Consider the following 27,895-nt stretch of genomic DNA (forward strand, 5'->3'; position numbering starts at 1 on the left):
GAAGTCGGTGTGACGTGTCAGTCAGCACACAGGCATTGTGGGATCGGAAGCGTCGCTCTCGCCATGGAGAAAGCAGCAAACATTAAAGTTTAGAGCGAAATGAGCGACTAAAGCGTGTGTGTTAAAGCCCGGGGTCGTGTCCGTGTGGTAAAGATGGTACTGAGTGTTGTAGCTGAGGTCTGAGGAGCTCAGTGAACACACGGATGGATGCCATCGATTCTCCACACAAGCAGTGAGAACATTGGTGTCAATGGACGTTTGTGTGCCTCAGAAGATTTAGGCCTTTTTTTTGTCGGAATTTTACACCAACTAAATATTTGTTTTCCGTTTACGGTTTTTGTTGAGAGTTGAGAGAAAGGAAACATGTCCGCGACCACGAGTCCAGAAGCGGTGAAGAAACTGCTGGAGAACATGCAGACGGATCTGCGCTCTCTGTCCATGGAGTGCAAGAAGAAATTCCCTCCTGTCAAAGAGGTAAGAGCTTCAACTTCATGTCTGATCCAGGATCAGGCTTTAGGGCTTTGATGAAGGTGTTTAAACTTCATGTCTGATCCAGGGTCAGGCTTTAGGGCTCTGGTGAAGGTGTTTACTACATCTCTGATCCAGGATCAGGCTTTAGGGCTCTGGTGAAGGTGTTTACTACATCTCTGATCCAGGATCAGGCTTTAGGGCTCTGGTGAAGGTGTTTAAACTTCATGTCTGATCCAGGATCAGGCTTTAGGGCTCTGGTGAAGGTGTTTAAACTTCATGTCTGATCCAGGATCAGGCTTTAGGGCTCTGGTGAAGGTGTTTAAACTACATCTCTGTCTGATCCAGGATCAGGCTTTAGGGCTTTGATGAAGGTGTTTAAACTTCATGTCTGATCCAGGGTCAGGCTTTAGGGCTCTGGTGAAGGTGTTTACTACATCTCTGATCCAGGATCAGGCTTTAGGGCTCTGGTGAAGGTGTTTACTACATCTCTGATCCAGGATCAGGCTTTAGGGCTCTGGTGAAGGTGTTTAAACTTCATGTCTGATCCAGGATCAGGCTTTAGGGCTTTGATGAAGGTGTTTAAACTTCATGTCTGATCCAGGGTCAGGCTTTAGGGCTCTGGTGAAGGTGTTTAAACTTCATGTCTGATCCAGGGTCAGGCTTAGGCTCGATGAAGGTGTTACTACATCTCTGATCCAGGGTCAGGCTTTAGGGCTCTGGTGAAGGTGTTTAAACTTCATGTCTGATCCAGGATCAGGCTTTAGGGCTCTGGTGAAGGGGTTTAAACTTCATGTCTGATCCAGGATCAGGCTTTAGGGCTCTGGTGAAGGTGTTTACTACATCTCTGATCCAGGATCAGGCTTTAGGGCTCTGGTGAAGGTGTTTAAACTTCATGTCTGATCCAGGATCAGGCTTTAGGGCTCTGGTGAAGGTGTTTAAACTTCATGTCTGATCCAGGATCAGGCTTTAGGGCTCTGGTGAAGGTGTTTAAACTTCATGTCTGATCCAGGGTCAGGCTTTAGGGCTTTGATGAAGGTGTTTAAACTTCATGTCTGATCCAGGGTCAGGCTTTAGGGCTCTGGTGAAGGTGTTTACTACATCTCTGATCCAGGATCAGGCTTTAGGGCTCTGGTGAAGGTGTTTACTACATCTCTGATCCAGGATCAGGCTTTAGGGCTCTGGTGAAGGTGTTTAAACTTCATGTCTGATCCAGGATCAGGCTTTAGGGCTCTGGTGAAGGTGTTTAAACTTCATGTCTGATCCTGGGTCAGGCTTTAGGGCTCTGGTGAAGGTGTTTAAACTTCATGTCTGATCCAGGATCAGGCTTTAGGGCTCTGGTGAAGGGGTTTAAACTTCATGTCTGATCCAGGATCAGGCTTTAGGGCTCTGGTGAAGGTGTTTAAACTACATCTCTGTCTGATCCAGGGTCAGGCTTTAGGGCTCTGGTGAAGGTGTTTAAACTTCATGTCTGATCCAGGATCAGGCTTTAGGGCTCTGGTGAAGGTTACAACACAATAACACACATCTGTGCAGTTTGTCAAGAAGAAGAAAAAATGTACACACAATACACAAAACCCTTGAAATATTATATACACAAAAATGTAAACATTAACAGTGATTTAATAAACTAGGTTTAAGTTAAGGCTGAGTCTCAAAATGACGACACAAAGGGTCTATATGCTGTGGGTCTGTAGAAATCTAACATTTATGATAATATACTTATGACTTCAGCAGAAATATCTAGAGCTAAAGATTTCTAGTCCCATAGAATTAAAATATTTATAGAAATATACTGTTGTCTTTAGCAGAAATGTCTACAGCTGTAGAGGTCTAGTCCCATAGAAAGGGTCCGTCTTTAGGGGTCTGTTTAAGATTTCAACACCCACAATAACAGACATTTATGCAGTTTGTCAATAAGGAAAAAATGGGGGCTGAGATACATGTCAAAGTTTTAAATAAAGTTTTAAAGGTTTAAATAATATTAAGGTAGGGGGTCACGGTGGCTTAATGGTTAGCACGTTCGCCTCACACCTCCAGGGTCAGGGGTTCGATTCCCGCCTCCGCCTCGTGTGTGTGGAGTTTGCATGTTCTCCCCGTGCCTCGGGGGTTTCCTCCGGGTACTCCGGTTTCCTCCCCTGGTCCAAAGACATGCATGGTAGGTTGATTGGCATCTCTGGGAAATTGTCCGTAGTGTGTGTGAGTGTGTGAGTGAATGAGAGTGTGTGTGTGTGAGTGAATGAGAGTGTGTGTGTGCCCTGTGATGGGTTGGCACTCCGTCCAGGGTGTATCCTGCCTCGATGCCCGATGACGCCTGAGATAGGCACAGGCTCCCTGTGACCCGAGACGCTCGGATAAGCGGTAGGGAATGAATGAATGAATGAACGAATATTAAGGTATTTAAATGTTCAGTGTGTTCCATAAAGATTTGTGTTTAGGAATAAATAAACAAAAATATCTAGATAAGAACTAGGAACTGTTTGTGGGGGATGTGATGGACCTGAAGTGTCTCCCAGATGGTAGAAGGTTAAATAGATGTTGTCCTTGTAGCTTTAAAAATCTAAATCAGTGTTGTAGCACATTAGGAGCCTGTACATCAGTACTATGGACACCGTTACCGTAGCAAATCTAGCAATAAAAAATTCTTTTTAACGTTCTGACTTTATCGACTTCCCCGTAGCAGTCCTGTGCTCGTCAGAAGAAAGTTTAGGTCCTGCCCCCAGCAGTCGGGTCTTGCTCTTCAGTAGCAGCTCGTGAGCATCGGTGTGTGTGTTTGTAGCTGTGTGTCTTCATGTCCACTCTCGTTACCTCCTCCAACTAGCTTTAAGCTGTGTTTTATTTATTTTGAGAAATTTGTAAGTTTGCTTCAATGTTTTTTTTTTATTTTATTTTGTAATGTGATTTTGTTCTTTAAACACTGTCATGGCTTCTCCATCAGTCCACTAAAGTAATCTTGGTTTAACAAACAGTGTAGTATTTAACTAACCCTAACGCTTTAGCTCTAAATGTGCACAATGTAGAAGCTTCCAGACCTTCTGCGTCTCATGGTCGGTACCTTTGACGGGTGACGTGTACAGCATCGCTCCCAAACACACAGCATCGTCCCACCTGTAACAGTCAAAGCTTTCAATTGTATCTTAGACATTACATCATTCTATAACATCTCTTAGAAATTAAGAAATAAGCTGATTTTATGTTGCCATGGATACCTAACGATTACTCAGCTGATTAATCAATTAATTTTTTTTTTTGCTTTTTCTGAGGTAATTAAATAAATCTTACAGATTAAAAATAGATATTTATTTTTTTAATCTCCGTCGTGTCGTCCTCCATCCAAACTAAACACACAGCAAAAAATATTTATAAAGAAATATTTCCTTTTATAAGATTACAATTGACCACTAGAATAGAATATCGACCCTATTTCTAGTCATTTTTACATTATATTCTTCTATTTGCTGATTCTTTTGCTTTCTTCTAGAAGTAGATGCTTAAAATTATTAGCACAGTCTGCCGATAGAACGAGAACCGAATCAGTACTAAGAGGCCTGACGTTAAAGAGGCCTGACGTTAAAGAGGCCTGACGTTAAAGAGGCCTGATGTTCCTGTGCACAAACTGAGCTCCATGAAGATCAAGTTAGATTCTGAGTGTCCTGCACAGAGGTCTAACCTCATCCAACTGGACCACTTGACCTCCTCATCCAACATCAGTACCTGATCTCATCAAAGCTCTTGCAGCTGAAAGCACGTATGTGAGTGACGGTCAGGTGTCCGCAAACTTTTGGTCGTATAGCAAACGCTCGCACGAAGTCGGCAAGGCTGCGTGAAAACCAAAGCGTCTCTTAGGAGCTCCTTCGATCTTTGCGTTATTAGAATGGTAATCAACGTTCATTCTCTCATCACACACACACACACACACACACACACACACACACACACACACACACACACAGAAGTAATAAAGATGAATTTGGCTGAGTAAGTAGTTTGAGTTTTGGCGGATATGAAAAAGAAGTCCATAGCGAGTACAGCTTTGGGCTGCGTAGACAGTTTGTGTTCGTGCCAGGAGGAAAAAAAAATCTGTCGTCAGGGAGTTTGGAGGAAGTTTAAGCGGAATCAACAACAAATGACGCAATATCGTTTGGACGAATGTAACGCGAGTTACCGCGGACGCCGTAGACATCCTAATGAACCCGTGTTGTGTTAACCACTAATCACGGTCACAAATCACCCTTAGTTTTTTTTAACGACTAAAACAGATGATGTCTATTCGAGGACTTTTCACAACATTTAGCACTTCATTCGGAAATCAGCTTAACATCAGCTGCAGACATTTTTCTAATTAAAACGTATCGCTTCAAGTAAAAGTCCCATATAAGAGGTGTTAATGTCGATTAGGTTTTTAATGTACTTCGCTGACTGTGGTGCTCTAAAAGACGTGTTAATAAAGGAATTTGCATTAGAGAGTGTAGACGGTTCAGTTTGGTCCAGGCAGAAGTTCTCTCGCTGCACAGCGCTCGCTTTGTAGAAAGCACCGGTTCCTCTTGTTTATCGCCGCTATTAACACCCACGTAACTGCAGGATTGAGAGTTTTCATCGTTTCCTCCAACACCAGAGCAGGTTTGGTAAACTGGAGACCCCCTGCTTAGGGAACAAATGAACCGATCAGAGCTAAATGACTGTTATACCTGTTACGGCGCTCGCTGAGTGTCTCCTTTTATTTTGTTTTCAGGCTGCAGAATCCGGCATCGTCAAGATCAAGACCATAGCTGCAAGAAACACGGACATCCTTGCCGGTAAATCCGTCCAGTGGTTTTAAATGTTTTTGGGAATGATACGAAGATATTTCAGATCCTACTCTCGATGTTCTTCAGTTTTATTATCAGACTATTGACGATGCTTAGACACCTTGTTACTTCCGTACACGTGTCTGTGTTTTTCCCGTTCGAGATCGACGCAGGACCTTGTTTTCGTTTGCTGACGTTCTCTCTCTTTTCTCATGTTCTCCTCAGCTCTGAAAGAGAACAGCTCCGAGGTGGTGCAGCCGTTCCTGATGGGCTGCGGAACCAAAGAGCCCAAAATCACCCAGCTGTGTCTCGCCGCCATTCAGAGACTCATGTCCCACGAGGTGGTGTCGGAGGTGTGCACGTCTTCACACGTCTTCACACGTCTCAATCCTGCTCCTCATACACATTCACAGTGTCATGCGGTGGCTTATACGCATCATTAAGTATTTAAAGAGTAACTCAGACGCTCTTTTATTTCTGTTGTCGCACCCCCTGGGTTCACCGGATGCTCGGTGCTCCGCCATAATCGCTGGGGTTCACAGACAAAAAGACGCTACACCGCATTATTTATGAAGATACATAAAGCCCTGAACTTTGAACTTAGGCAGGAGCCCACAATTCTGGGCACGTATTCGTAATGTAGATGATTCTTAGTGTATAGAGTTTCTCCTAGTGATGACATTCTAAGGAAATTCTTCGAAATGTTGGCATTTGCCCTTCAAATTAAAGAGGAGATCCGAGTAGAGATAAAAGTCCTTCATAAAGCATCTTAACCCTTAAAAGAGCTCATAAGGTGTAAAAGTGTTAAGAGAAGTGAGGAGGACTTTTAAGAGGATGAAGAGTTTCTTTATGATACAGATTAGATGGTGTAGGGATTATTGTTGTGACCTCATATTAGAGATCACATCTCAGACTTTATATATATTCTGTCAGTATGTCATTTAGTGAGACTCTAACATCTCTGAAACAGAGCTGAAATGCCCCAGAGGCAGAAACCATATCATTTGTCTCTCTGACGTTTCTGCTCCGTGTCGTTTACATTTACATTATATTTATTACATTTCTAACATACAGATGTTAGAACATCTCTAATACGATCGCTCACCAACGTCATCCTTACACCGTATAACCTCAAATATCTTAAAGTGAAGCTTTGTAATAGAGCAGATTTTAAAAGCGCTCCTATTTTATTTCATTTTATTGGACAACCAATCACAGTCTTCAAAAGAATGGGTCACCTAGTAACAGGTTTAGCTCCGCCCCCTCTCTAAGATAAACTTAGGTATTTCTAAGTTTTTCTGAGCTCGGTCCTGATTCTCTCTAGAGATAAGATTCCTAGTTAGATATTTTGCAGCTGAATTAAGGAGCTCTGTGAGATTATTCTTACAAACTTTATGAATACAAGTCCTGGAGTTTTGCAACACACACACACACACACACACACACACACACACACACACACGTATAACCACTGCGCTATCGTATCGTGTATTTTTAATCGCCTAAAGTCAGTAGTGTACTACTCCTGAGATTTCACAATGTTTACGTTAATACTGTGCTAAATTGATCACTCTCGCTCTACATCATTCACTGTACACTAATTAGACATTTAATTAGATTTTAAATGTGAGCCAGTAGCTTAGGGTTTGGGTTAGGGTTGGGTTTAGGGTTGGGGTTAAGGGTTAGGGTTGGGGTTGGGGTTAGGGTTGGCATTAGGGTTTAGGATTAGGGTTGGTGTTAGGGTTAAGGGTTAGGGTTTAAGGTTGGGGTTAGGGATTAGGATTAGGGTTAGGGTTAGGCATCACGGTTATAAAGACTGTACTGTATACACACACACACGCACACACGTGCGTGCTCACGGTGTGATTGTCTGGCCACGCCCCCTAGATTTTATTTGTAAAACACTATTTCAGCCACCATCGCTCGTGCAGCAGCTTACCACAGACTTCTATAATATCTTAACACGTACAAATCTGATCCCTTTGTTTCACTTCACTACCGTGTTGAAAAAACAGGATGTTAAAAATAGCCCCAGTCGTTTTATCCACTTCCTGGTTTATACCCTGCTGTAACCTGCCAGCACCACGTTGTCTTTAGCACTACAGATCTGAGAGGATCTGATTTGCAGCTCGGTCTCAGAAGGGTCAGTTATACGATCGGGTCGGTGTCAGATAAAGCAGCACAAAGATGGGGTTTGACAACGTGGGAACGAATAAGTCTGGCTGTCTGGACGACGTCAAGCCGCTCGACTCTCAGGACGACGCCGGACTTGTGGAATGGGCTCCGTTTAGTATCTACTGAAGTCTGGCTAAAGTAAAGATCCTCAGAATAAAAGAGAAGCATAATAACTTAAAATTTAGTCTTAGTGTAATTTTATTTTATTTTATAGTTTTATTTAATTTTTCGAATTATTTAATTGGATTAATATGATTGATTTATTTATTTGTGTCTTTTTATTGAATGTTTTGTGCTTATATGTGGAGCAGAGTGTCAGTATAGTAGGAAACTATATAGGAAACTTTTTAAATTATTATTATGAAAAATACCAGAACCTATGGAATTTTTTTACTTTTTTTTTTTTTTTTTTATGTTTATTACTTTTTTTTTTTCCTAGAGCCTTCTATTAGAACCCATAAGCTTCCCAATACCCCTCCGGTCACGTCTACGTTACTCCAGATAAATCTGAAACACATTTTTCTCTACACTTTGTCCTTCCATCCGAACTGAGATGCTGTTTATGTCCAAGGAAAAACCGTGACGTAAATAAACGCCTGACCGAATGATGCACGATATAAGGATGTAAAGCACTTTCAAACTTTTTACTGTGGTCATTTATAGACAAAGCCCCAAATACAGGGACGGGGATCTCTCTAATTCCATTAGATCTCAGTTTAGAATGCCAAAAAATATTAATATATCTTGATTCATTTTTTTTCCTCAAACGAGGAAATTTATATTTTTATATATATTAATATATATATATTTTTTAATATATATATATTATTTTTTTTGCAATTATTTTAGAATTTTCTTATAATGAAAAGAAGGTTCTATGTCATTGGTTACTCTTGAATATTACTTTGGCAGATTAATAATAACAACAATTATAAATAAATAAATAAACAAATAAACAAACATTCAAAAATACTGTAAATAAATAATAGTCCCGTTCTAAACAGCACAGTTTAAGGCAGACTCGGGCAAACTACGGCCCTTTGCACATCCCTGTCCTGCCAGCTTAAGGACAATCATTAATTATAGGGATGCACTGAATGTTTTCGGCCAAAATACCTACATCAGCGAAACAACACGTCAGAGACACAAGTGTAATGATGCAATTAAGAAGCGCAGCCGGTACACGGTTATCTGGATAAGAGCCAACATGTCTGTGGGGTGTGTGTGTGTGTGTGTGTGTGTGTGTGTGTGTGTGTGCGTGGTGGGGGAGGGGGTGTTTGTATCTGCAAAGAGTCTCTCCACGTCGGGTTTCATTTATCACCTGAAATCCAAGCATCCCGATTGACATTTTAAATATGAGAAGAATGCGGCGCAGCAAAGAAACGTCAATCCGAGCAGCGAGCAGCGCCCACGCTGTCTGTAGCGGACGGTTTTGAAAAGGCAAGAAAGTTTCCCAGTGATGGTGCAAAGGCAAAAGGCATAACACAAAAAATCATGGAATCGATTTCCTTAGATCAGTGGGCACCAACCTGTCGATCGTGAGGGTGAACAGCGATAAGTGACGCAAGCCAGAGAGATTAACAAGTTAAAAATAAAGTGATTCAGTAATTAGTTGTTGTCTTATTTGACCTACAGTAAACAGCACAGTCACATTGTCTAATAGAAATATTTACAGAATAGTTTTATGCTTCAGATTATCAGTACCAGCTATTCAAAATATATCATTTAGTGCATTTTACAATGGAAGAAATTTGAGCAGAATGAAGTTCAGGTTATCGTCGGTGTGGCCCTCTGACATCGTCGGTGTGGCCCTCTGACATCGTCGGTGTGGCCCTCTGACATCGTCGGTGTGGCCCTCTGACATCGTCGGTGTGGCCCTCTGACATCGTCGGTGTGGCCCTCTGACATCGTCGGTGTGGCCCTCTGACATCGTCGGTGTGGCCCTCTGACATCGTCGGTGTGGCCCTCTGACACAGTTCAGGTTTCTCATGTGGCCCCCTTGTAAACCCCCCCCCCCCCACACACACACACACACCTGGTTTAAGGTAAGCTATCGCTTTAATGAAGATGAAGAATTTTTCAAGAAAGAACTGATGCATCAAAACTGTGTAAATTTTTGTTGTTGTTTTTTTTTCCCTTTCACCTTTATCACTTTTTCACCTTGTAACATGTGCTTTATCTGCTAAGCTGCCACTATTGGGCCCTTGGGCCCTTACCGCTCCAGTGGTGCTGTATCATGACCTCTGACCTTACGTTCTGATCCCAACCTCCAAAAAATTTCAGTGTGCTGTAATGTATATGTGACGATATAAAAGGCTTGATATAAGCACATGGGAGTAAAAACACAGTAAATACCCAGTCTAACCTGTCACTTCAGTCATATATAAATAAATAAATAAATAAATAAACATCATGGCATGGGGTTAAATATATTTGATGGAAGCTTCCACATGTGCCTCAGCTCTTGTGTGTAATTCTGTAATGTGTGTTTTTTCAGGCAGCAGCAGGAAACATTATTAATATGTTGTGGCAGCTGATGGAGAACGGCCTAGAGGAACTAAAGCTCCTGCAAACAGTGCTAGTGCTGCTTACTACCAACACAGTAGTACACGACGAAGTCCTCTCGAAGGTACCAAGCGTATAAAACACGTGTCATAACAGTCATGTTACGTCTTATCTAAATACCATGTCGTAGAAGACGTTTTGTAACACGGTTGTTTCCTGTTCTTCTTCCAGGCCATCGTGCTGTGCTTCCGTCTCCACTTCACTAAAGACAACATCACCAACAACACGGCAGCGGCGACGGTCAGGCAGGTCGTCACCGTGGTGTTCGAAAGGATGGTCGCGGAGGACGACAGATATAAAGGTGATGGAGAAAGTATAGAGGAATCTGATGTAACCCATGTTTGGGAGGAGTGCTGGTGGCCAGCCATTGTGAAATGACACAGTATGTTGGAGCTCATGTAGTCACTTATGACTTAACTAAAGCAAACTAAAGCAGGATCTTTCACCCAGCACGACCGAGCGAAAGCTTAATGTGTTCGTATTGTTCTGTTCTACTAAATGACACACATGTAAGTCACTCTGGATATGAGTGTGTTCCAAACGCTGTAAATAACTCTGGTACGTTTTTAGATCGATTTTATTCTGTTTCTTAAGAATTTCAGTACTCGGTTCAACACGTCACTTATTTGTCTTTCCTTTCAGGCATGGCGGAGCAGCCTCCTGTTATTCAAGCTAACAGTAACCGCAGGTCTGTGAGCACGCTCAGACCAAGCGCTAAAGATGCCTACATGCTATTTCAGGTACGGATATAACACACAGTTCTCACACACAGTTCCATCACCTCCTCTTTAGCAGATCTGTATATAAGCGCTTTATCCGTTTGCTGATCATTAGGTCCTAAGGATCATATTTTAAGTTAAAGGTGCGGTGCACGATGTTTGAGAAATGCTTCAGATAACTGAGTCGGGCCGACAAACAAAACCAACGTGTAGCCGATGAGCAGAAAGGGGCGTGTCTTGTCAATACGTCGTCTTCCACGTGAAACGGAGCTAAACCTTTACAGTACACACAGTACTACAAAAACACATCTGTATTACCGTAGTATTACTCATTGTGTTCATCTATTGATAAAGATATCCCCTCGGCCGGCCGCCCCAGCAGGTTCTGCTATAATAGTTGCCTGGGTTACGTCTGTATGTGTGGGCGGAGCTATCAATACAGGGGTGGGACCCATTTGGGTTAGGGGCGTGTTTGTTTTGGTGATTTCAAATGTCAACATTGGCTTTCAGACATCGTGCACCGCTCCTTTAAGGCCAGAAGTAAAAATAAAAAAAAAGAAAGCTAAAAGATGATTTCAGGAAACGTTCTGGTTGTAGATAATTGTCAGTTTGATGCCATATGGAGGTTCTGCGTCACTCATCATTCATCCTTACGATCTAGGACTTGTGTCAGTTGGTGAACGCTGACGCCCCCTACTGGCTGGTGGGAATGACGGAGATGACTCGGACGTTCGGGCTGGAACTTCTGGAGTCCGTTTTAAACGATTTCCCTGGAGTTTTTATACAGGTAAGCGGACGCGTCCTTCTTAACCTGGTTTAGATATTTAGTTTAAACAAACTCGCTGTACATGCAAAATCTTTTTATTATCCCGTGTGAGTGTAACCACTTTGTGAAACAATATGCCCGATATCCCATCTCAGCACCAGGAGTTCGCCTTCCTGCTGAAGGAGCGCGTGTGTCCGCTGGTGATCAAGCTTTTCTCGCCCAACATTAAGTTCCGTCAGGGCAGCAGCAGCAGCAGCGCTGCGTCACCTGCCCCGGTCGAGAAACCCTATTTCCCCATCTGCATGCGTCTGCTGCGGGTCGTCTCCGTACTGATCAAGCATTTCTACAGCTTACTGGTGAGAAACAGAATCTTACATTACGTTACACTTTACAGCTCCACATAACAGCGTCAGGAAAGCCGACATGCAGATGTTTCGCAGCAGATGTTTCTCATGTCGACCTAATTGCCCCTGTATTGTTGATGATTGCGCAGGTGACCGAGTGTGAGATCTTCCTGTCTCTCTTGGTGAAGTTTCTGGATGGTGAGAAGCCTCAGTGGCTCCGAGCCGTGGCTGTGGAGTCTGTACACAGGCTTTGTGTGCAGCCACATTTACTTCGGTGAGAACTTACGAAACAGACGCTCTGTTTTTTAAATGATGATCAGCTCTTGATGGTGCTTCTCTACTCTGGCTCTTATCCCTTCGCTGTGTGTGTGTCTGTGCTACGTGTAGGTCTTTTTGCCAGTCTTATGACATGAAGCAGCACTCAACCAAAGTATTCCGAGACATCGTCAATGCACTCGGTTCTTTCATCCAGTCTCTTTTCATTGTACCCAGCACAGGAAATGTCTCTGCTAACACACCTGCAGGTCTCTCTCTCTCCCTCTCTCTCTCTCTCTCTCTTTCTCACACACACACACACACACACACACACATTATGTCACACGCACACTTCATAAAGAATGCCTCTCTTTACATGTCTTCTTTCTATTCCTGCATGCACTCTCTTCCTCCTGATCCTTTCTTGCTTCCTTTCAGGTGGTTCAGTATCAGGTGCCCAGACCGCAGCTCAGGGAGGTCCAGGAGCAGCAGGTGGCCCTGGAGGTCTGAACACGCAGGCTGCATTCGAATACCGTGGCATGTGGATCCCCCTAATGAGCGTCAGCGTGCAGGGCAGCGCCAAGGCCACCTAGTCAGTAAAACCATACGTGCCGTCACAAGTTTACACAAATCAGAACATGCAGCTTGGGATTTTCTCTGAGCATCTCCTTGGTTCCTCTTCACTAGTCTGGAGATGTTGGATAAAGTCGAACCGCCTTCCATTCCTGAGGGCTACGCGATGTCCGTGGCATTCAGCGCCCTACTCGACCTCGTACGAAGCATCACCTCTGTCATCGAGAAAGAGCTGGCCAAGGACGAAGAGGAGGCTGCTGCCAGAGAAGAGACGAAGCTTAGTGCCCCACCGCAGAGCGAAGGAAGTCCTCAGGATCCACGTAAGCTATCGTTCATCCCTTAAGTCTTTTTTTGAAATAGTATGAAAGATGTTCAGTCTTTGGCTTTTTTTTTGTTTGTATTGTTTAAAAATGTGTGTTTGTTACAGAACCCCAGCAGGTGTGGGAAGAGATGGTGAGTGCATGCTGGTGTGGTCTTCTAGCAGCTCTTTCTCTTCTACTAGACGCCAGGTGAGTGGAGCCTTCTAGCAGATGTCATTCAGTCAGACTGCCAGAACACATAGGATCCGATACAGAGAGAGTCATTTTCGAGTGTGTGTGTGTGTGTGTGTGTGTGTGTGTGTGTGTGTGTGTGTGTGTGTGTGTGTGTGTACGGTACAGTACGGACGAGACGGCCACGGAGAACATACTAAAGGCCGAATTGACTATGGCGTCTTTATGCGGTCGTCTCGGCCTTGTGACCCCTCGAGATGCTTTCATCACTGCTATCTGTAAAGCTTCACTTCCCCCACACTACGCTCTTACGGTACTCAGCAGCAACGCAGTGAGCCTCTCCAACAAAAGTGAGTCATTCTGTATGGGAGAGTCGGTATTCACATGTCGGTTGGTGGGTGTTTGCAGCCATTTAGAATGTGTGTGTGTGTGTGTGTGTGTGTGTGTGTGTGTGTGTGTGTGTGTGTGTGTGTGTGTATGTTGTAGCATACTCTATTCAAGGCCAGAATGTACAGATCATCAGTCCATCCAGTGAGTCTCATCAGCAGGTGGTGGCTGTAGGGCAACCGCTCAGTGCACAACCCCAGGGCACAGTGGTGGTAAGACAAAAATACCCCCCACCACACCCCTAACCAGCCCATTTCACCCTCCCCCCTCCTCGTAAATAAACTCTCTGTTTCTCTTCATTTTAGCTCACAGCCAAAAACATCCAGTGTATGCGGACTCTGTTGAGTCTAGCTCATTGTCACGGAGCTGTGCTGGGAACCTCTTGGCAGCTAGTGCTTGCTACCCTGCAGGTAATAACACCCCGTTTGCAGATCCATTTGTTTGCCATACGGTCGGTGTGTAAACCTTGGAGCACACGTTTATATTCTCTGTTTAAAAAAAAAGAAAGAAAGAAATCCATAAAACAAGTTCATTACCGGTGCTTTTTGTAAACGTGGAGTGAAGTGATGTACATACAGCCATGTTGTTGTGTGTATGTGGACTACAGACCAGTTAGCCACTAACGGGTTGTTTGCACTTTCATGCCTTTTTTTTTTAAAGAAAACTTACATTATTTATACAAAAAAATAAAAACTGCCGCATCGGCACCAAAAACGTATCGTCCGGTGCCTGAGGGAGACGAGTAACAGTGACGTTGATTTATTACCTTGTGTCGATGCTGTGATGAATATTTAAATATATTTTTTTATTCCCTACAAATCTCTCCTGTTTTCCCTCAGCACCTGGTGTGGATTTTGGGGCTGAAGCCAGGGTTCGGTGGAGCGCTGAAGCCTGGGAGAGCAGCAGAGGGTCCCAGCACTGTATGTTTAACCAGCTTCAGTCAAGTCCATCTTATATATTTTATTTACACACACAGATAAGCCCTTAACAGCGTTTATTTCTCTCACAGGTTCTAACGACTGCCGTAATGACGGACCTTCCGGTCATCTCCAATATCCTCTCCAGACTCTTTGAAAGCTCCCAGTAAGTTGGGTGTAATCATGTCGCGCGTCACCGACCGTCGGATCATTGGCGTATTAACCGTTTTTGTGCCCTCAGGTACCTGGATGACGTCTCTCTTCATCATCTGATTAATGCCTTGTGTTCCCTGTCCATGGAAGCGATGGAGATGGCTTACGGCAATAACAAGGTCCGTCTCAAACGCTGGAGTTCACAGCCATGCTAACACGTTCAGCCCTTTGTTGCGTTACGTTAGTTATATAGACACGTGTATTAGCTATGAATACAACAATCACTGATGTGGCTTATTTATAACACCTTATCATGGTCCTGACGTCAATACCAATTTATTTTCACTAGTATGAATTTATTTTCAGTAACCGTTAAGTCCGCAGAAATAATTATTTAAGTGAGAAACATACATTATACATTATACAGTCTTCACTCTCAGGAAAACGGGCATTTAATTGTAATCGAATGGCACAAATGCCCTTTTACCCCGAGGCAGTTTGAGTGCAGGTTCGGAGCCTAATTTAGAACCAGTTCTTTCTGTTTCGACCGCCAAAGCACCGGCTCTGAACCAGGAAAAGTGGTTCTTAAGTAGCACCAAAACGTCTCTGGTCTACACTTAAGAACCGCTTGCGTCAGGAGCTGTGGGCGGGGCTACTGTTATCACATTTGATAATGTACCTTAAGTATACTAATGTTTAATACACTTTTACTTCACCGCGATATGATACATTATCAGCACACATGATAGTAGGTAGCTACATGCTAATGCTAACTTTTTTCTGTGTTAATGATAAAATAACGTTATGTACTTTCTCGATCACAACCACCGTTTATACAGATTACACGGAGCCGCACGTACACGTCGGAATCGCCGCGTTTGGGTGTTAATGTAGGTTCACAAAGACACGAGCATTAACAGTAAAGTAACATCCAACATGTTTGTGTTTGTCGCTGCTGCGCTAACGTCGCTGTGTAACGTGACACGTATACAGTGACTGTAGTGAGGAAAAACTCCCTTAGATGGAAGAGGAAGAAACCTCAAGAGGAACCAGACTCAAAAGTGAACCTCATCCTCATTTATGTGCCACTGGATGGTGTGATTTAGAAACTGTTATAAACACCAGAGGGGGTTATTATAAATAACGTCCCTTCTACGTAGGTTTCTGTCTTTTCCGGATGTGTAGTTTTTTACTCAATAGGTGAGTACTTACATACGACGCATGACGTTTGACGATTTCTAACATTTCTTCACATCTGGTCAACAGGAACCATCTCTGTTTGCGGTCGCTAAGCTGTTGGAGACGGGCCTGGTGAATATGGACCGCATCGAAATCTTATGGAGACCTCTTACTGCACACCTTTTAGAGGTAGCTGGAGAAAGCCTGCTGACGTAGCAAAAAAAATAATAAGCTTAGATTATGGAAGTAATGAAACATTTCTGACTGTGGGCACTCCAGAATTTTGGACCCTTTAAGAAAATGGCAACAAACAAATAAATAAAAAGACAGACAGTAGAGACATTTGGAGAATTAATGCGACTCTTTTACTCTTTAGCGACGGTTTTTGTCTCGTTTCCCTAAAGGGGGACAATTCTGGAGTTGAGTGTAGTATAAGGATGCTGTTGTGTTACGCCACACAGCCTCTCATCATCTTAATCTACTCTCTCTGCGTGTAGTCTCATGTAGGGCTGGGCGATAAAACGATAACGATATGTATCGTGATAGACACGTGATCGATATCAATAAAAACTGTGTTCAAACAGGTTGTGAAGCAAGTTTGGTTGCATTAACAAAGGCACTCGCTCGCTGGTAACCTAGCAACGTAGGGAGTGACACGCTAACAGCCAGTCATGTAACAGTATCACATTTGGTTGTACCATATCATCGTCTCGTGGCATTCACTAAATTCCAGGGGTTTCGTTACCACGACGTAAAGTGGGCGTGTTTCCATGTACTACGAAGGACAAAACAGTCATGCAGGAAGATTTATTTATTTTAGAAAACAAATAAACAACCAAAAACTACGGTTAGGGTTAGATTATCAAATAGGCCACGCCCACCCGATGATTGAATATCTGTTACGCTGTACTGAAATCCATGGAAATAAGTACCTGCAGTCGTCTCGTGCCGGTCTGCTGGGTTCCTCTTCAGTAACCGGCGACTGATGAGCAGGAAATGAGCCGCGGCGAGCGAGAGAATTGTAAATAAAAGAGGAAAATTCAGCGCAGCGTTACGGCAGTTTATTGGATATTATAAATCTGTCCGTAGTCACAATGACGTCGTCTGCTAATTACGCAAGACCGTCGTCCCCGTTTATATTTAACACTTTACACTATTTTATTACACTTTATTAAGCATTTCTTACATTTTCTGTCATTTCTCACCTTAAATGTTAAGAGATAATAGTTAAGTGTTCATTGTGACTTTAGACTCATGTTTACATTATAATTATTGGAGGTTTCCTGCTTGGTGACGTTTCTGCCTTAATAACTGAGGGGCTTCTGATCAGAGGAAGGTGAAGTTTACAATAAATCTATTTTTCTCCTGGTCCTTATTTTAAATGGGTCATAAACATCAATAATTATCGATATCGACCGATACGAAACACCGATATCGTGATACGGTTTTCAGTCCTATCGCCCAGCCCTAGTCTCACGTGCCTTTCTCTAACCAAACACCCCCCCCCCCCGTAGTCTCGTGTTGTAGTCAAAGTCAGAATACTTCTTTCTTTCTGTGTCCTACTTTTCATATATTTCTGTTTTTTCTGTTATTTCTCTCAATCTGTCCGTCTCTGTCTCTCATCTCTCACTTCTTGCATCATGTCTGTTTTGCAGAAGGTAAGCTCCTAATCTCCTATTTTCACTTATACACCGTTCTCGATCGTTTTAACAGAACCCGAGCTAAACACATCGGGAATCGGATGCATGGGCCGAACCAATAACGTCCTAAAATAAATATTTCCAGCATATACTGGTTTTGGCTTTTTAACTCCATCATCAATAGTTGTGAAATATTAATCACACGAATGAGAGAATCTACAAACCGCAGGTCCGTCCGTTCTACTTGCTTGTTTTTCCTGAGTATCGGGCGTCTCTTTGTCTGAAGGGTATTTGGGAGATCATCGTAACTCTGTGGTTATTATTCTTGGGTTCGGACTTTAACTGGTGGCACCTTTAATCGTACTAGATGACGCCTGGCATGTTGTCGTGTCCTTCCTGTCAGTACCGTATTGCCTGCACTTTGATCAGCTCTGTGTGTTTCCTCTGTGTGGTTTGTTCCATATTTAGTACCGAGACAGATTTAAGGTCAACAGATTGTGTGTATATTATAGTGTATATGAGGTTACATCTTTCTTATGGTTTTGTTTCTGTCAGGTTTGCCAGCACCCTAACACACGTATGAGGGAATGGGGAGCTGAAGCGGTCACATCTCTGATCAAAGCCGGACTCGCTTACAGACACGACCCTCCTCTGTCACAGAACCAGGTATCTACACCTTCAGGAAAATGTTACAGACAGACGATAAAGGAAAACCCAAACCTAAGACTCTTCGAGTCAGCAAAAATGGGTCACTGTGACTTGGCATGAAGTTCAGAAAGCCTTTATAAAAGGATAGTGGCAAACTTTTCCCTGCACACGGGCTCCAAGGTCATGGTAGGAATTTATCCTTGAGTGGTGGTCGTGTTGCAGTATTTCATCTGCGTACGTAGGAACAGGTTTAGCTCCGCCCCCTCTCTAAGATAAAAGTCGTCGTATTGTCCTTGCTCAGAGTTGCTCTGGACCGGATTCTCTCTTAAGATAAGATTCATAGTTAGATATTTTGCATCTGACTTAAGGAGCTCTCTGAGATCATTCTTAGAACCGTTATGAATCCGAGCCCTGATCAGAATAACTTTGCTTTGCGATGACTCTTTATGTCTAATAGGACGCAAAGCACATCAGCAGCTTCAGCTGTGAACACGGTGGTGATCTGATCACATAGATGGATCGGATGCATGTCTCGATCTAGTGGTTTTATGTTCACAGAGACTGCAGCTCCTGTTGTTGAACCCTCTGAAGGAGCTTTCAAACATCTTACACGCTGATATCAGGCAGAAGCAGCTTGAGTGTGTGCTGCAGATTTTGCAGAGTCAAGGAGACAGCCTCGGCCCAGGTTGGCCTTTAGTGCTGGGGGTCATCGGAGCCATTCGCAACGATCAAGGGTGAGACACACACACACACACACACACACACTGGCCACTTTATAAGGGACACCTTCATGGAGTTACCTAATCAACCAGTATTGTGGCAGCAGATAAAATCATGCAGATAAGAACTTCAGTTAAAATTGACTTCCAATGTCAATATGAAGGAAAAAGTGCGGCATGGTTGTTTGTATCAGACCGGCTGGTTTGAGTATCTCAGAAAAGTCTGATTGGGAATTTCACTTGTGAAAAACTAAACAAAAAAAAAACTGAGTGAGCAACAGCTCTGTGGGTGGAAACCCATTGTTGATAAGAAAGGTCAGAAGAAGACCAAGATGACTAGGAAGGATGCCAGGAAAGATATAATAACTCGAACATTCACTCTTTACCACCACGATGAGCAGAAAACATTAAACCTAAAGGTGGATGAGCTACAACAGCAAAAGGCCACATCAGGTCACACTCCTGCTAGTGAAGAACAGGACTCTGTGTCTCACAGAGTCTCCACAACTGGACAGGATTGGAAAGACTGTCTTCAGCGGTCCGGTAGAACCTGATGTGCTCTTCTGCTGTTGTAGCTCCTCCAACTCCGGGTTTGATGTCTCGTGTGTTCTGAGATGCTTTTCAGCTCGCCGCGGTTGTTTTCTCGAGTGACTACAGACTTCCTGTCAGCTCGAAACATTCTTGAGTGACGCATCAGCTCGCAGACTTTCAGCTTCGATACTCCAGTCCGTATAAACCCCAGGGTCTGGAGACTGTCGTGTGTTTCTGATCTACTCAAACCACCACTACCGACACCATCAACTACGCCACTTCATTCTGGTGGTAGATGTGAACACTAACTCGAGCTCCTGACCCGTATCTGCATGATCTTGTGTATTAGTCTGCTGCCAGAGTACTGATTAGAGAACGTTGGTGACAGGGCAGGTGTTCTTAGCTGTCTAAGGATGAGTCTGTGCAAACGTTTGTAGAAACAAGTCGATCCTGAAAGTGTGAGATGCCTCATTAAGTCAACATTAAGTTCTGTTTGCTTTGGGTTCTAGTGAATCTTTAATCAGAACAGCCTTCCAGTGCCTGCAACTGGTGGTGACAGACTTCCTTCCCACTATGCCTTGCACGTGCCTCCAGATCGTCGTCGACGTAGCCGGCAGCTTCGGTCTTCAAAACCAGGAACTGAACATTAGCCTGACCTCGATAGGCCTTTTGGTGAGAACTCTTCTACCATCTGCTTCTTTTCTAAACCGCTCAAGAATCAAAATATCCGGAGCGAAAGATTTCAAAGCCGTTAGAATAAACACAGAACGTGTGTTAGGCCAAAGATCCGTTATTAACAGCCACATCTCTCTCATTTATTATTTATTTAGTGGAACATCGCAGACTATTTCTTCCAAAGGGGAGAGAAAATTACAGAGGAGCTGGAGAGAGAGGAAGCTGTTCTGATAAAACAGGCCCGTGAAAAACGGGAGTCTCTGAACAGACCCTTTCATCCTGCACCGCCGTTTGACTGTCTGTGGTTGTGTCTGTACGCCAAACTGGGAGAGCTTTGCGTCGACCCTCGGCCGGCTGTCAGGAAAAGTGCGGGCCAAACAATGTTCTCAACGATCGCTGCTCACGGGACTCTGCTACAGCAACCAACATGGCACATAGTAGTGTGGAAGGTACCCTGTTACCCTGCTGATGGAATACTTGTTGTGAAGCGTTATAAGGTTTTTGAATGTTTTAGGTTTAGGACTATGGCTCAGAACCGATGTTTATTGAAACCAGTCTGGCGGTTATTAGTGATCATAATAGGTTCACACTTAAAGGTGGGGTCTCCGTTGTTTGAAAGCCAATGTTGACATTTGAAATCACCAAAACAAACACACCCCTAACCCAAATGGGTGTCACCCCTGTATTGATAACTCCGCCCACACATACATACGTAACCCAGGCGACTATTATGACGGAACCTGCTGGGGCGGCTGGATATTTTTATCAGTAAATGAACACAATGAGTAATACTACGGTGTGTTTGTAGTACTGTGTGTTGTAGCGTGAAAGGTTTAGCTCCGTTTCACGCGGAAGACGACGTTCAGTTCTCTCCAGTTTTCTGAAGCATTTCTCAAACAACGGAGACCCCACCTTTAAGAGACCGATGACAGCCATCATCATCGCAGTCAGAATATTACAAATATCATTTTAACATTAGAAAACGTTTACAAGCCACATCTAAGAACATGCCTTGGTACGATGTTGTGACCTGCAGGTGCTTTTTCACTTACTGGCCTGCGTGAGGAAGTCGTCCACCACTGCAGATAAGGAGAAGATCGAGTCGGGGGGCGGGAACATCCTTATTCACCATTCACGTGACACCGCAGAGAAGCAGTGGGCGGAGACTTGGGTCCTGACCCTGGCTGGCGTAGCACGGATCTTTAACACAAGGAGATACCTGTTGCAGCAACTGGGTGAGAAATGACAACTGAATAGAAGTTTCAGTCTTATCCTTTGGTATCAGGATATTTTCAGACCAATGGCATTTTAGTGGAATGAATCCTTGATGAGAATGAGGTCAACGTTGTCTTATGTTTATTGAATATGGGTTCTTTTGTCTAATCCTTTCTACAAAGGGGATTTCTTCAAAGCATGGGAGGTGCTGTTGGACCACATCCAGTCTGCAGCTCTCAGCAAAAATAACGAAGTCTCTCTGGCTGCTCTCAAGAGTTTTCAGGAAATCCTTCAGCTAGTGACTCCTGTTAAAGATGTGGAAAAACCCGACTCTTTGGGTTCCGTCGACCTTCCCCCTGTCCCCATGGTGGACTCTCTTACATCCTCAGGCCCTGGGAGACCCCTGACTCGTTCAGACTCTGTAGCAGAGCGTCTGGCTCAGCGTTACAATGCCCAGCCTCAGCCTCCTCTTCCTGGTGAAGAGTTGGATGATTCTGCACTTTGGTGGTCAGCTTGGAGCACGTGGTACCGAATGGGCACGGAGTGCACACGGCCTCCAAACGGCAGTGCTGACAAACTGGCGTTCGTGCCCAGTCAGCCGTTTCTGACGGCGCTGATCCAGATCTTCCCGGCTCTGTACCAGCACATAGCGGGTGGCTTTAGCATGGAGGATTTGCAGAAGCTGGGTGTTATACTACACGGTGCAGTGTCGGTACCCATCAGCTCGGACGCTTCGCCGTTTATTCTGCCTTCCTACACGGAGGCAGTGCTCACCAGTCTGCAGGAGGCTGTTCTCACAGCGCTCGACGTGTTACAGAAGGTGAGGAGCGCTTGAAGCGGATATTGTGCCAGAGCGATTAGACTTGTGTATATCGATAGTGTGTGTGTGTATATATTTTGTGTGTGTGTGTGTGTGGGTTTGTGTGTTTGTTTGTGTGTGTGTTTGTTTGTGTGTGTGTATGTATAATATATATATATATTGTGTTTGTGTGTGTGTATAATATTTATATTTTTTGTGTGTGTGTATAATATATATTGTGTTTGTGTGTATTATATATATATATATATATATAAAATTATACACACACACACAAAATATGTGTGTGTGTGTATGTATATATGTGTGTATATATATATATATGTGTGTGTGTGTGTGTGTGTGAGTGTGTTTGTGTGAATGTCTGTGTGTGTGTGTGTGTATGAATATGTATGTGAGTGCGTGTGTGTATGTGTGAGTGCGTGTGTGTGTGTTTGAGAGAGAGGGGGTGAAATCGCATGTGAACATGTGTTAAATGCCTGCGCACACACACATGTACGTGTTATCTCTTTCCAGGCGATATGTGTGGGCCCTGAGACCCTACAGGTGATGTACCCTGCCATTTTTGAGCAGCTCCTGCACTTTGTCGAGTTTTCCTGTAAGCCACCTCAGTACGGCAAAATGGAAACCAAGCATGTGGCTAATGCTAAGTATAACCAGGTCAGTGTGTTTTTGTCTCATGGATTAACCTGAATGTGTCGATCATCTGTAACAGAACGGGTTCAGACTGGGACGTTATGATCGGTATCTGTTACCTGAATCTCTCTCTCTATCTCTCTCTATCTCTATCTCTCTCTCTCTCTCTCTCTCTCTCTCTCTCTCCGATATTTTTCGTACTCGTCTTCTTTCTCTCCTACATCTTTTTATAAGTCTCGTCCGTCTCGTTAACGCTCTCGCTCGTATTCTGGGCCTTGACTCGTTCACTTGACGTCCCTTCCTCTGATACTGTTACCATCTCGTCCTTCTGTGTGTTTGTTCTGTCATTAAACTTTGCTGCCATGTGAAACGGTTAATATTTGACCAGTTTTCTCTCATTCTGTTTTTTTTTTTTGTTTTCTTTATATCTATACGTACTTATCATACGGATCCACTATATAGATCCAACTGTTTGCGCCGGTGAGTTTCTACCAGCCTTCTTTGTCCCTTCCTCTTGTCTTGTTGTCTCATTACCACAGTTTACTCTCATTCTTTCTGTTCGTCCCTTTATTTTACCAGCGAAGCTTTTTGTGTGTGCAGTCTGAACAGCTCATAATATTTTAACGGGTTGGTGCTGTACAGCTCTGTCCCACTGTAGGGTGGTGTATCGTAGGATTTCGGGTGGAGTTGTGTGTGTGTGTGTGTGTGTGTCTTTATCCTTTGTTTTTATTAATGTCACACAGATTATATGCTCAGGATGTGTCGTACTTATGTGTATTTATGTAGTGACCCATCCACGTACTCCATGTCTTTTTTCCAGGCGGAGTGGGTGGCCTTAAATTATGTGCCGTTTGCCGAGAGGTCTCTGGAGGTGGTGGGAGACCTGTACCATAAAACCGCTTGTCACAAAGCTGTTATCACTGAGAAGGTCTTAGAGAGCATCATTAAGGTAATTACGGTTGCTTATGCACCAATTACTGTACCACACAGTCTGAACCTTACAGCTTTGCACGGTGCAGCCGTTCCACGAAGGTTTCGTCCTAAAGCTAAACGCAGGTTTGTGTGTGTGACCGTTGCCGTAGACGCTGAGGATACCTTTAGGCCTGAAGTACGCATGTCCTGCCGAAAGCACGTGGAAGCTTTCGGTCTCTTCTCTGCTCAAAGTCCTTTCCATCGGCCTTCCGGTTGCCCGGCAACATGCCTCCTCGGGAAAATTCGACACCATGTGGCCTGAGCTTGCGAACGCCTTTCAGGACTTCCTCTTTACTAAAAGGTATACGTTCAGCTCCTTGTGTCTAGATGACCAGAATGACTAGGTGACAGAAACCTGAATCTTCACCAACAAATAATAATCATTATTTTGTGGTTAATAAAAAAAAACGTAACCTGGCAACATTATTCGTCTCTAGTACACCTCCTGATAACCTGTCCATTCAGGAGTTCCAGAAAAACGAAGCCATCGATGTTGAGGTAAGATCTGAAATTTTCATTTCTGGGAAAATCATTTTTAAACCAACGAAGGAATATTTATCTCTTCAATTTATTTTATAAGGCCACACCTTATATTTCATGGCCATGTAGTGTTCATTGTATTGTGGATTTATACAGGGACCTAATAAAATTTGAGTTTATTTGATTTATTTTGGTTTAGTAACATTCTGATTTTGTTGATTTGGTGTCGTTGTTTTTTTGTCCACTAGGTGGTGCAGTTGATCAGTACAGAGATTTTGCCATACGCCAATTTCCTTCCCAAAGAGTTTGTAGGTCAGATCATGGCCATGCTCAACAGAGGGTCCATCCATTCTCAGCCCTCTTCTTTTACAGGTAGATTTATTCTTTAATTATATCATTATATCCGATTCTTTCTTTATTATGTCTGACTCAACGTACTCTGGTGCTGTACGCGGTGGTTGTAGAAGCAGAGATTGATATCCGTATGAGGGAGGAGTTCTCCAAGGTGTGTTTCGAGACCCTGCTCCAGTTCTCCTTCAGTAATAAAGTGAGCACACCGCAGGAGGGCTACATCTCTCGCATGGCCCTGTCAGTGCTGCTGCACAGAGCCCAAGACGTCCTGCGACGATACGTAGAAGACGAGAGGCTCAGCGGCCGCTGCCCCCTCCCCAGGTGATCACACACTCACACACACACACACACACACACACACACACACACACACACACACACACACACACACACACACACACACACACACGTATATCTGTTGACATGTGGCACACTGATGGTTTTGTTTGATTTCCTTCTCTCTAGGCAACAAGTGACAGAAATCATTTTTGTCCTGAAAGCCGTTAGCACGCTGATGGACTCGCTGAAGAAGACGCAGCCTGAGAACGGTGAGTACATGCGCATCATTAACACGTTATTAACACACGTCGTGTCTACGCTCATGTCCCAGTCCGGATTTGTTAGACGACGTTTTAGAGCCTCGGACTGTGGGAGTGTTTAATTTAGAGAACTTTAATCTTTTAGGTTTATTTTTATGTTAATAGCTTTAATGCTTTAATGTTTTAATGCTGATTCCTTATTGCTCTTTTTTACATTTGGACTATTTTCATGTTTAACCTTTTTTACCTTTCCTCTCTCTCTCTCTCTCTCTCTCTCTCTCTCTCTCTCTCTCTCTTTCTTCTCATGCTCATTGTCTCTCTTCTCTCTCTCTCTCTCTCTCTCTCTCTCTCTCTCTCTCTTGTGCTCATTGTTTCTCTCTCTCTCTCTTGTGCTCATTGTCTCTCTCTCTTTCTCTCTCTCTCTCTCTCTCTCTCTCTCTCTCTCTCTCTTGTGCTCATTGTTTCTCTCTCTCTCTCTTGTGCTCATTGTCTCTCTCTCTTTCTCTCTCTCTCTCTCTCCCGTGCTCATTGTCTCTCTCTCTTTCTCTCTCTCTCTCTTTCTCTCTCTCTCTCTCTCTTTCTCTTTTTCTTCTCATGCTCATTGTCTCTCTTCTCTCTCTCTCTCTCTCGTGCTCTTTGTCTCTCTCTCTCTTTCTTCTTGTGCTCACTGTCCCTCTCCCTCTTCCTCTCTCTTTTCCTCACTCTCTCTCTCTCCCTTCTCATGCTCACTCTCTCTTTTTCTTCTCATGCTCATTGTCTCTCTCTTCTTCTTCTCTCTCTCTCTCGTGCTCATTGTCTCTCTTTCTTCTCGTGCCCCCCCCCCCTCCCTCTCTCTCTCATACTGCATTCCCATACCTCATGTTGTGTGGCTTGCATGTACATTTACAGTGGATGGGAATACCTGGGCTCAGGTGATCGCTCTCTACCCCACACTAGTAGAATGTATCACTTGTTCATCTCCTGAGGTCAGCTCTGCTCTGAAGGAGGCTCTGGGGCCTTTTAAAGACTTCATGCAGCCACCAGCATCCAAGGTGCAGAACGGAGAATCATGATTCATTACGTCCCACAAGCTTCTTAATCCAACCAGAACTGTGAATGTCACACACACACACACACACACACACACACACATACGGACTTGTTTTTGCCCCAGCACATATTTTATTGGCTGTTTTCATGGAAACCAAGCGTCACTGTTCTCAGCTTCTTCTAACAATAATCAATTGGCATTATAACCGGCTGGCTGAACAGTAATAATGCATTTTTTGCTATATAACATTTGCAGTGTTCATTGTTTTTTCTTCTTGATTTCCTCTTCACCCCTTCAACCCTCCCACCCCAAAAACCCCACCCTACCCCAACCCCCAATAAGCCCCTTTCTTTACCATGCCAGGAGTTAATATACAGTGTGGTGATAGTGTTAATGACGTTACAAAGAATCATTTATTGAACATTAACGAATGGTTTTAGAAAATACGACGATTAATAAAATTGGTCTTTTTGTGACATTTTCTCAACTGCAAAAAAGATTTTATGCAAAGATCTGATTGTAACATTCCATGTCATCTCTAGTGAGCTGGAGAAGGGATGTAACCCTGTGTGTGTAAAATAAATGGTACAGTTCTATGAACACCAAATTTACGTATTTATTTGTTTATTTATTTACATTTTAACTGCTGTAGCATTGCTTCACTGCAGTGGGCACGTGTTTTATCTTCACTGGTGACGTAGTGATGCATCGATCGTGACCTCTCCGGTTTCCTCCCTCATCACTACGACATGCCAGTAGGAAAACTGGCTAATTTAAATGCCACCAAAGTGTGTGTGTATATAAAGGGGTGGAGTTTGTGTGTGCCTGTGTTTGTGTGCGCATGCGTATGTGTATGTCTGTGTACATGTGTGTATATACATGTGTATGTATGTGTGTATACGTGTGTGTAAATGTGTATGTCTGTGTATGTGTATGTATTTGTGTGTGTGTGTGTAAATGTGTATGTCTGTGTATATATGTATGTGTGTGTGTGTGTGTGTATACGTGTGTGTGTAAATGTGTATGTCTGTGTATATATGTATGTGTGTGTGTGTGTGTGTATACGTGTGTGTAAATGTGTATGTCTGTGTGTGTGTATACGTGTGTGTGTGTGTGTAAATGTGTGTGTGTGTGAGAATATGTATGTCTGTGTGTGTGTGTGTACACGTGTGTGTGTGTGTGTGTAAATGTGTATGTGTGTATACATGTGTGTAAATGTGTTTGTGTGTGTGTACAGTAAATGTGTGTGTGTATACGTGTGTGTATGTGTGTGTACACGTGTGTGTAAATGTGTATGCGTGTGTACACAATGTACTAGGGTTCCACTGATATAACTAAAGATGAGTAATACACAGTGGAACAGAATAAGTGTAACAGCTGCAGCACATGAACACATTCTCTATCCAGCTGTGCAGATGTTTATAGCTGTGTGATTAAAGTCCAGGCCCAGAATGACCTAAAGTGCATGACAGAAAGTAAAACTGAATGGCTTCATCAGCTGAATTTTCTGCACTCTGTGCTTGAATTAGTCTCTGGACTCGAGTATGACGAGATCTAGTGGGCGGGGATTTCTTTCATCTCATTGGCTGTCCGCTGAGCCAATGGCGCGCCTGAAAGCGCGTAGTCCGCTCTACAACTGCTTACGCAGATCTACAACTCTCCGGCGTGTCTGAGCAGATCTGTGCGCAAACAGATCCGTCAACTCCTGCGCTTCTCCTCAGCTCCTGTGCAGACTGCTGGTGGTCGGATGTCCATGCCATGTCCTAGCTGAGGTAGTAGTTTGTGCTGTTGGATGGGATGTGAGATTGCCCACTTATGGAGGTGACTGCGCAATCTACTGCCTTGCTAGAGCTGGTCATTAAC

At 43.6% G+C, this 27,895-nt stretch overlaps 1 protein-coding gene across 4 annotated transcripts; it reads left to right on the forward strand.

Moving 5' to 3' along the window:
- Positions 1 to 26,639, forward strand: mon2 (MON2 homolog, regulator of endosome-to-Golgi trafficking). Of its 4 annotated transcripts, XM_027140866.2 has the most exons (36): positions 1 to 474; positions 5,201 to 5,264; positions 5,481 to 5,608; positions 9,928 to 10,059; positions 10,167 to 10,296; positions 10,638 to 10,735; positions 11,376 to 11,501; positions 11,636 to 11,836; positions 11,974 to 12,098; positions 12,212 to 12,348; positions 12,518 to 12,671; positions 12,767 to 12,972; positions 13,080 to 13,161; positions 13,312 to 13,493; positions 13,630 to 13,742; positions 13,836 to 13,940; positions 14,370 to 14,450; positions 14,540 to 14,613; positions 14,689 to 14,779; positions 15,867 to 15,968; positions 17,435 to 17,437; positions 17,975 to 18,085; positions 18,626 to 18,801; positions 19,827 to 19,989; positions 20,148 to 20,441; positions 21,029 to 21,227; positions 21,390 to 22,027; positions 22,541 to 22,684; positions 23,123 to 23,140; positions 23,481 to 23,609; positions 23,743 to 23,933; positions 24,070 to 24,130; positions 24,361 to 24,484; positions 24,577 to 24,784; positions 24,929 to 25,011; positions 25,891 to 26,639. In XM_027140866.2, the coding sequence occupies exons 1-36, from the start codon at positions 364 to 366 to the stop codon at positions 26,052 to 26,054; spliced, it is 5,148 nt and encodes a 1,715-aa protein (XP_026996667.2). In that variant the 5' UTR covers positions 1 to 363; the 3' UTR covers positions 26,055 to 26,639. The 4 variants fall into 4 exon arrangements, with proteins under 4 accessions (XP_026996667.2, XP_026996670.2, XP_026996668.2 ...); XM_027140869.2 differs by lacking the exon at positions 23,123 to 23,140; XM_027140867.2 differs by lacking the exon at positions 17,435 to 17,437.
- Positions 26,640 to 27,895: the final 1,256 nt, after the last annotated feature.

Source organism: Tachysurus fulvidraco, chromosome 10 (assembly GCF_022655615.1).
Source record: "Tachysurus fulvidraco isolate hzauxx_2018 chromosome 10, HZAU_PFXX_2.0, whole genome shotgun sequence".
NCBI lineage: Eukaryota > Metazoa > Chordata > Actinopteri > Siluriformes > Bagridae > Tachysurus > Tachysurus fulvidraco.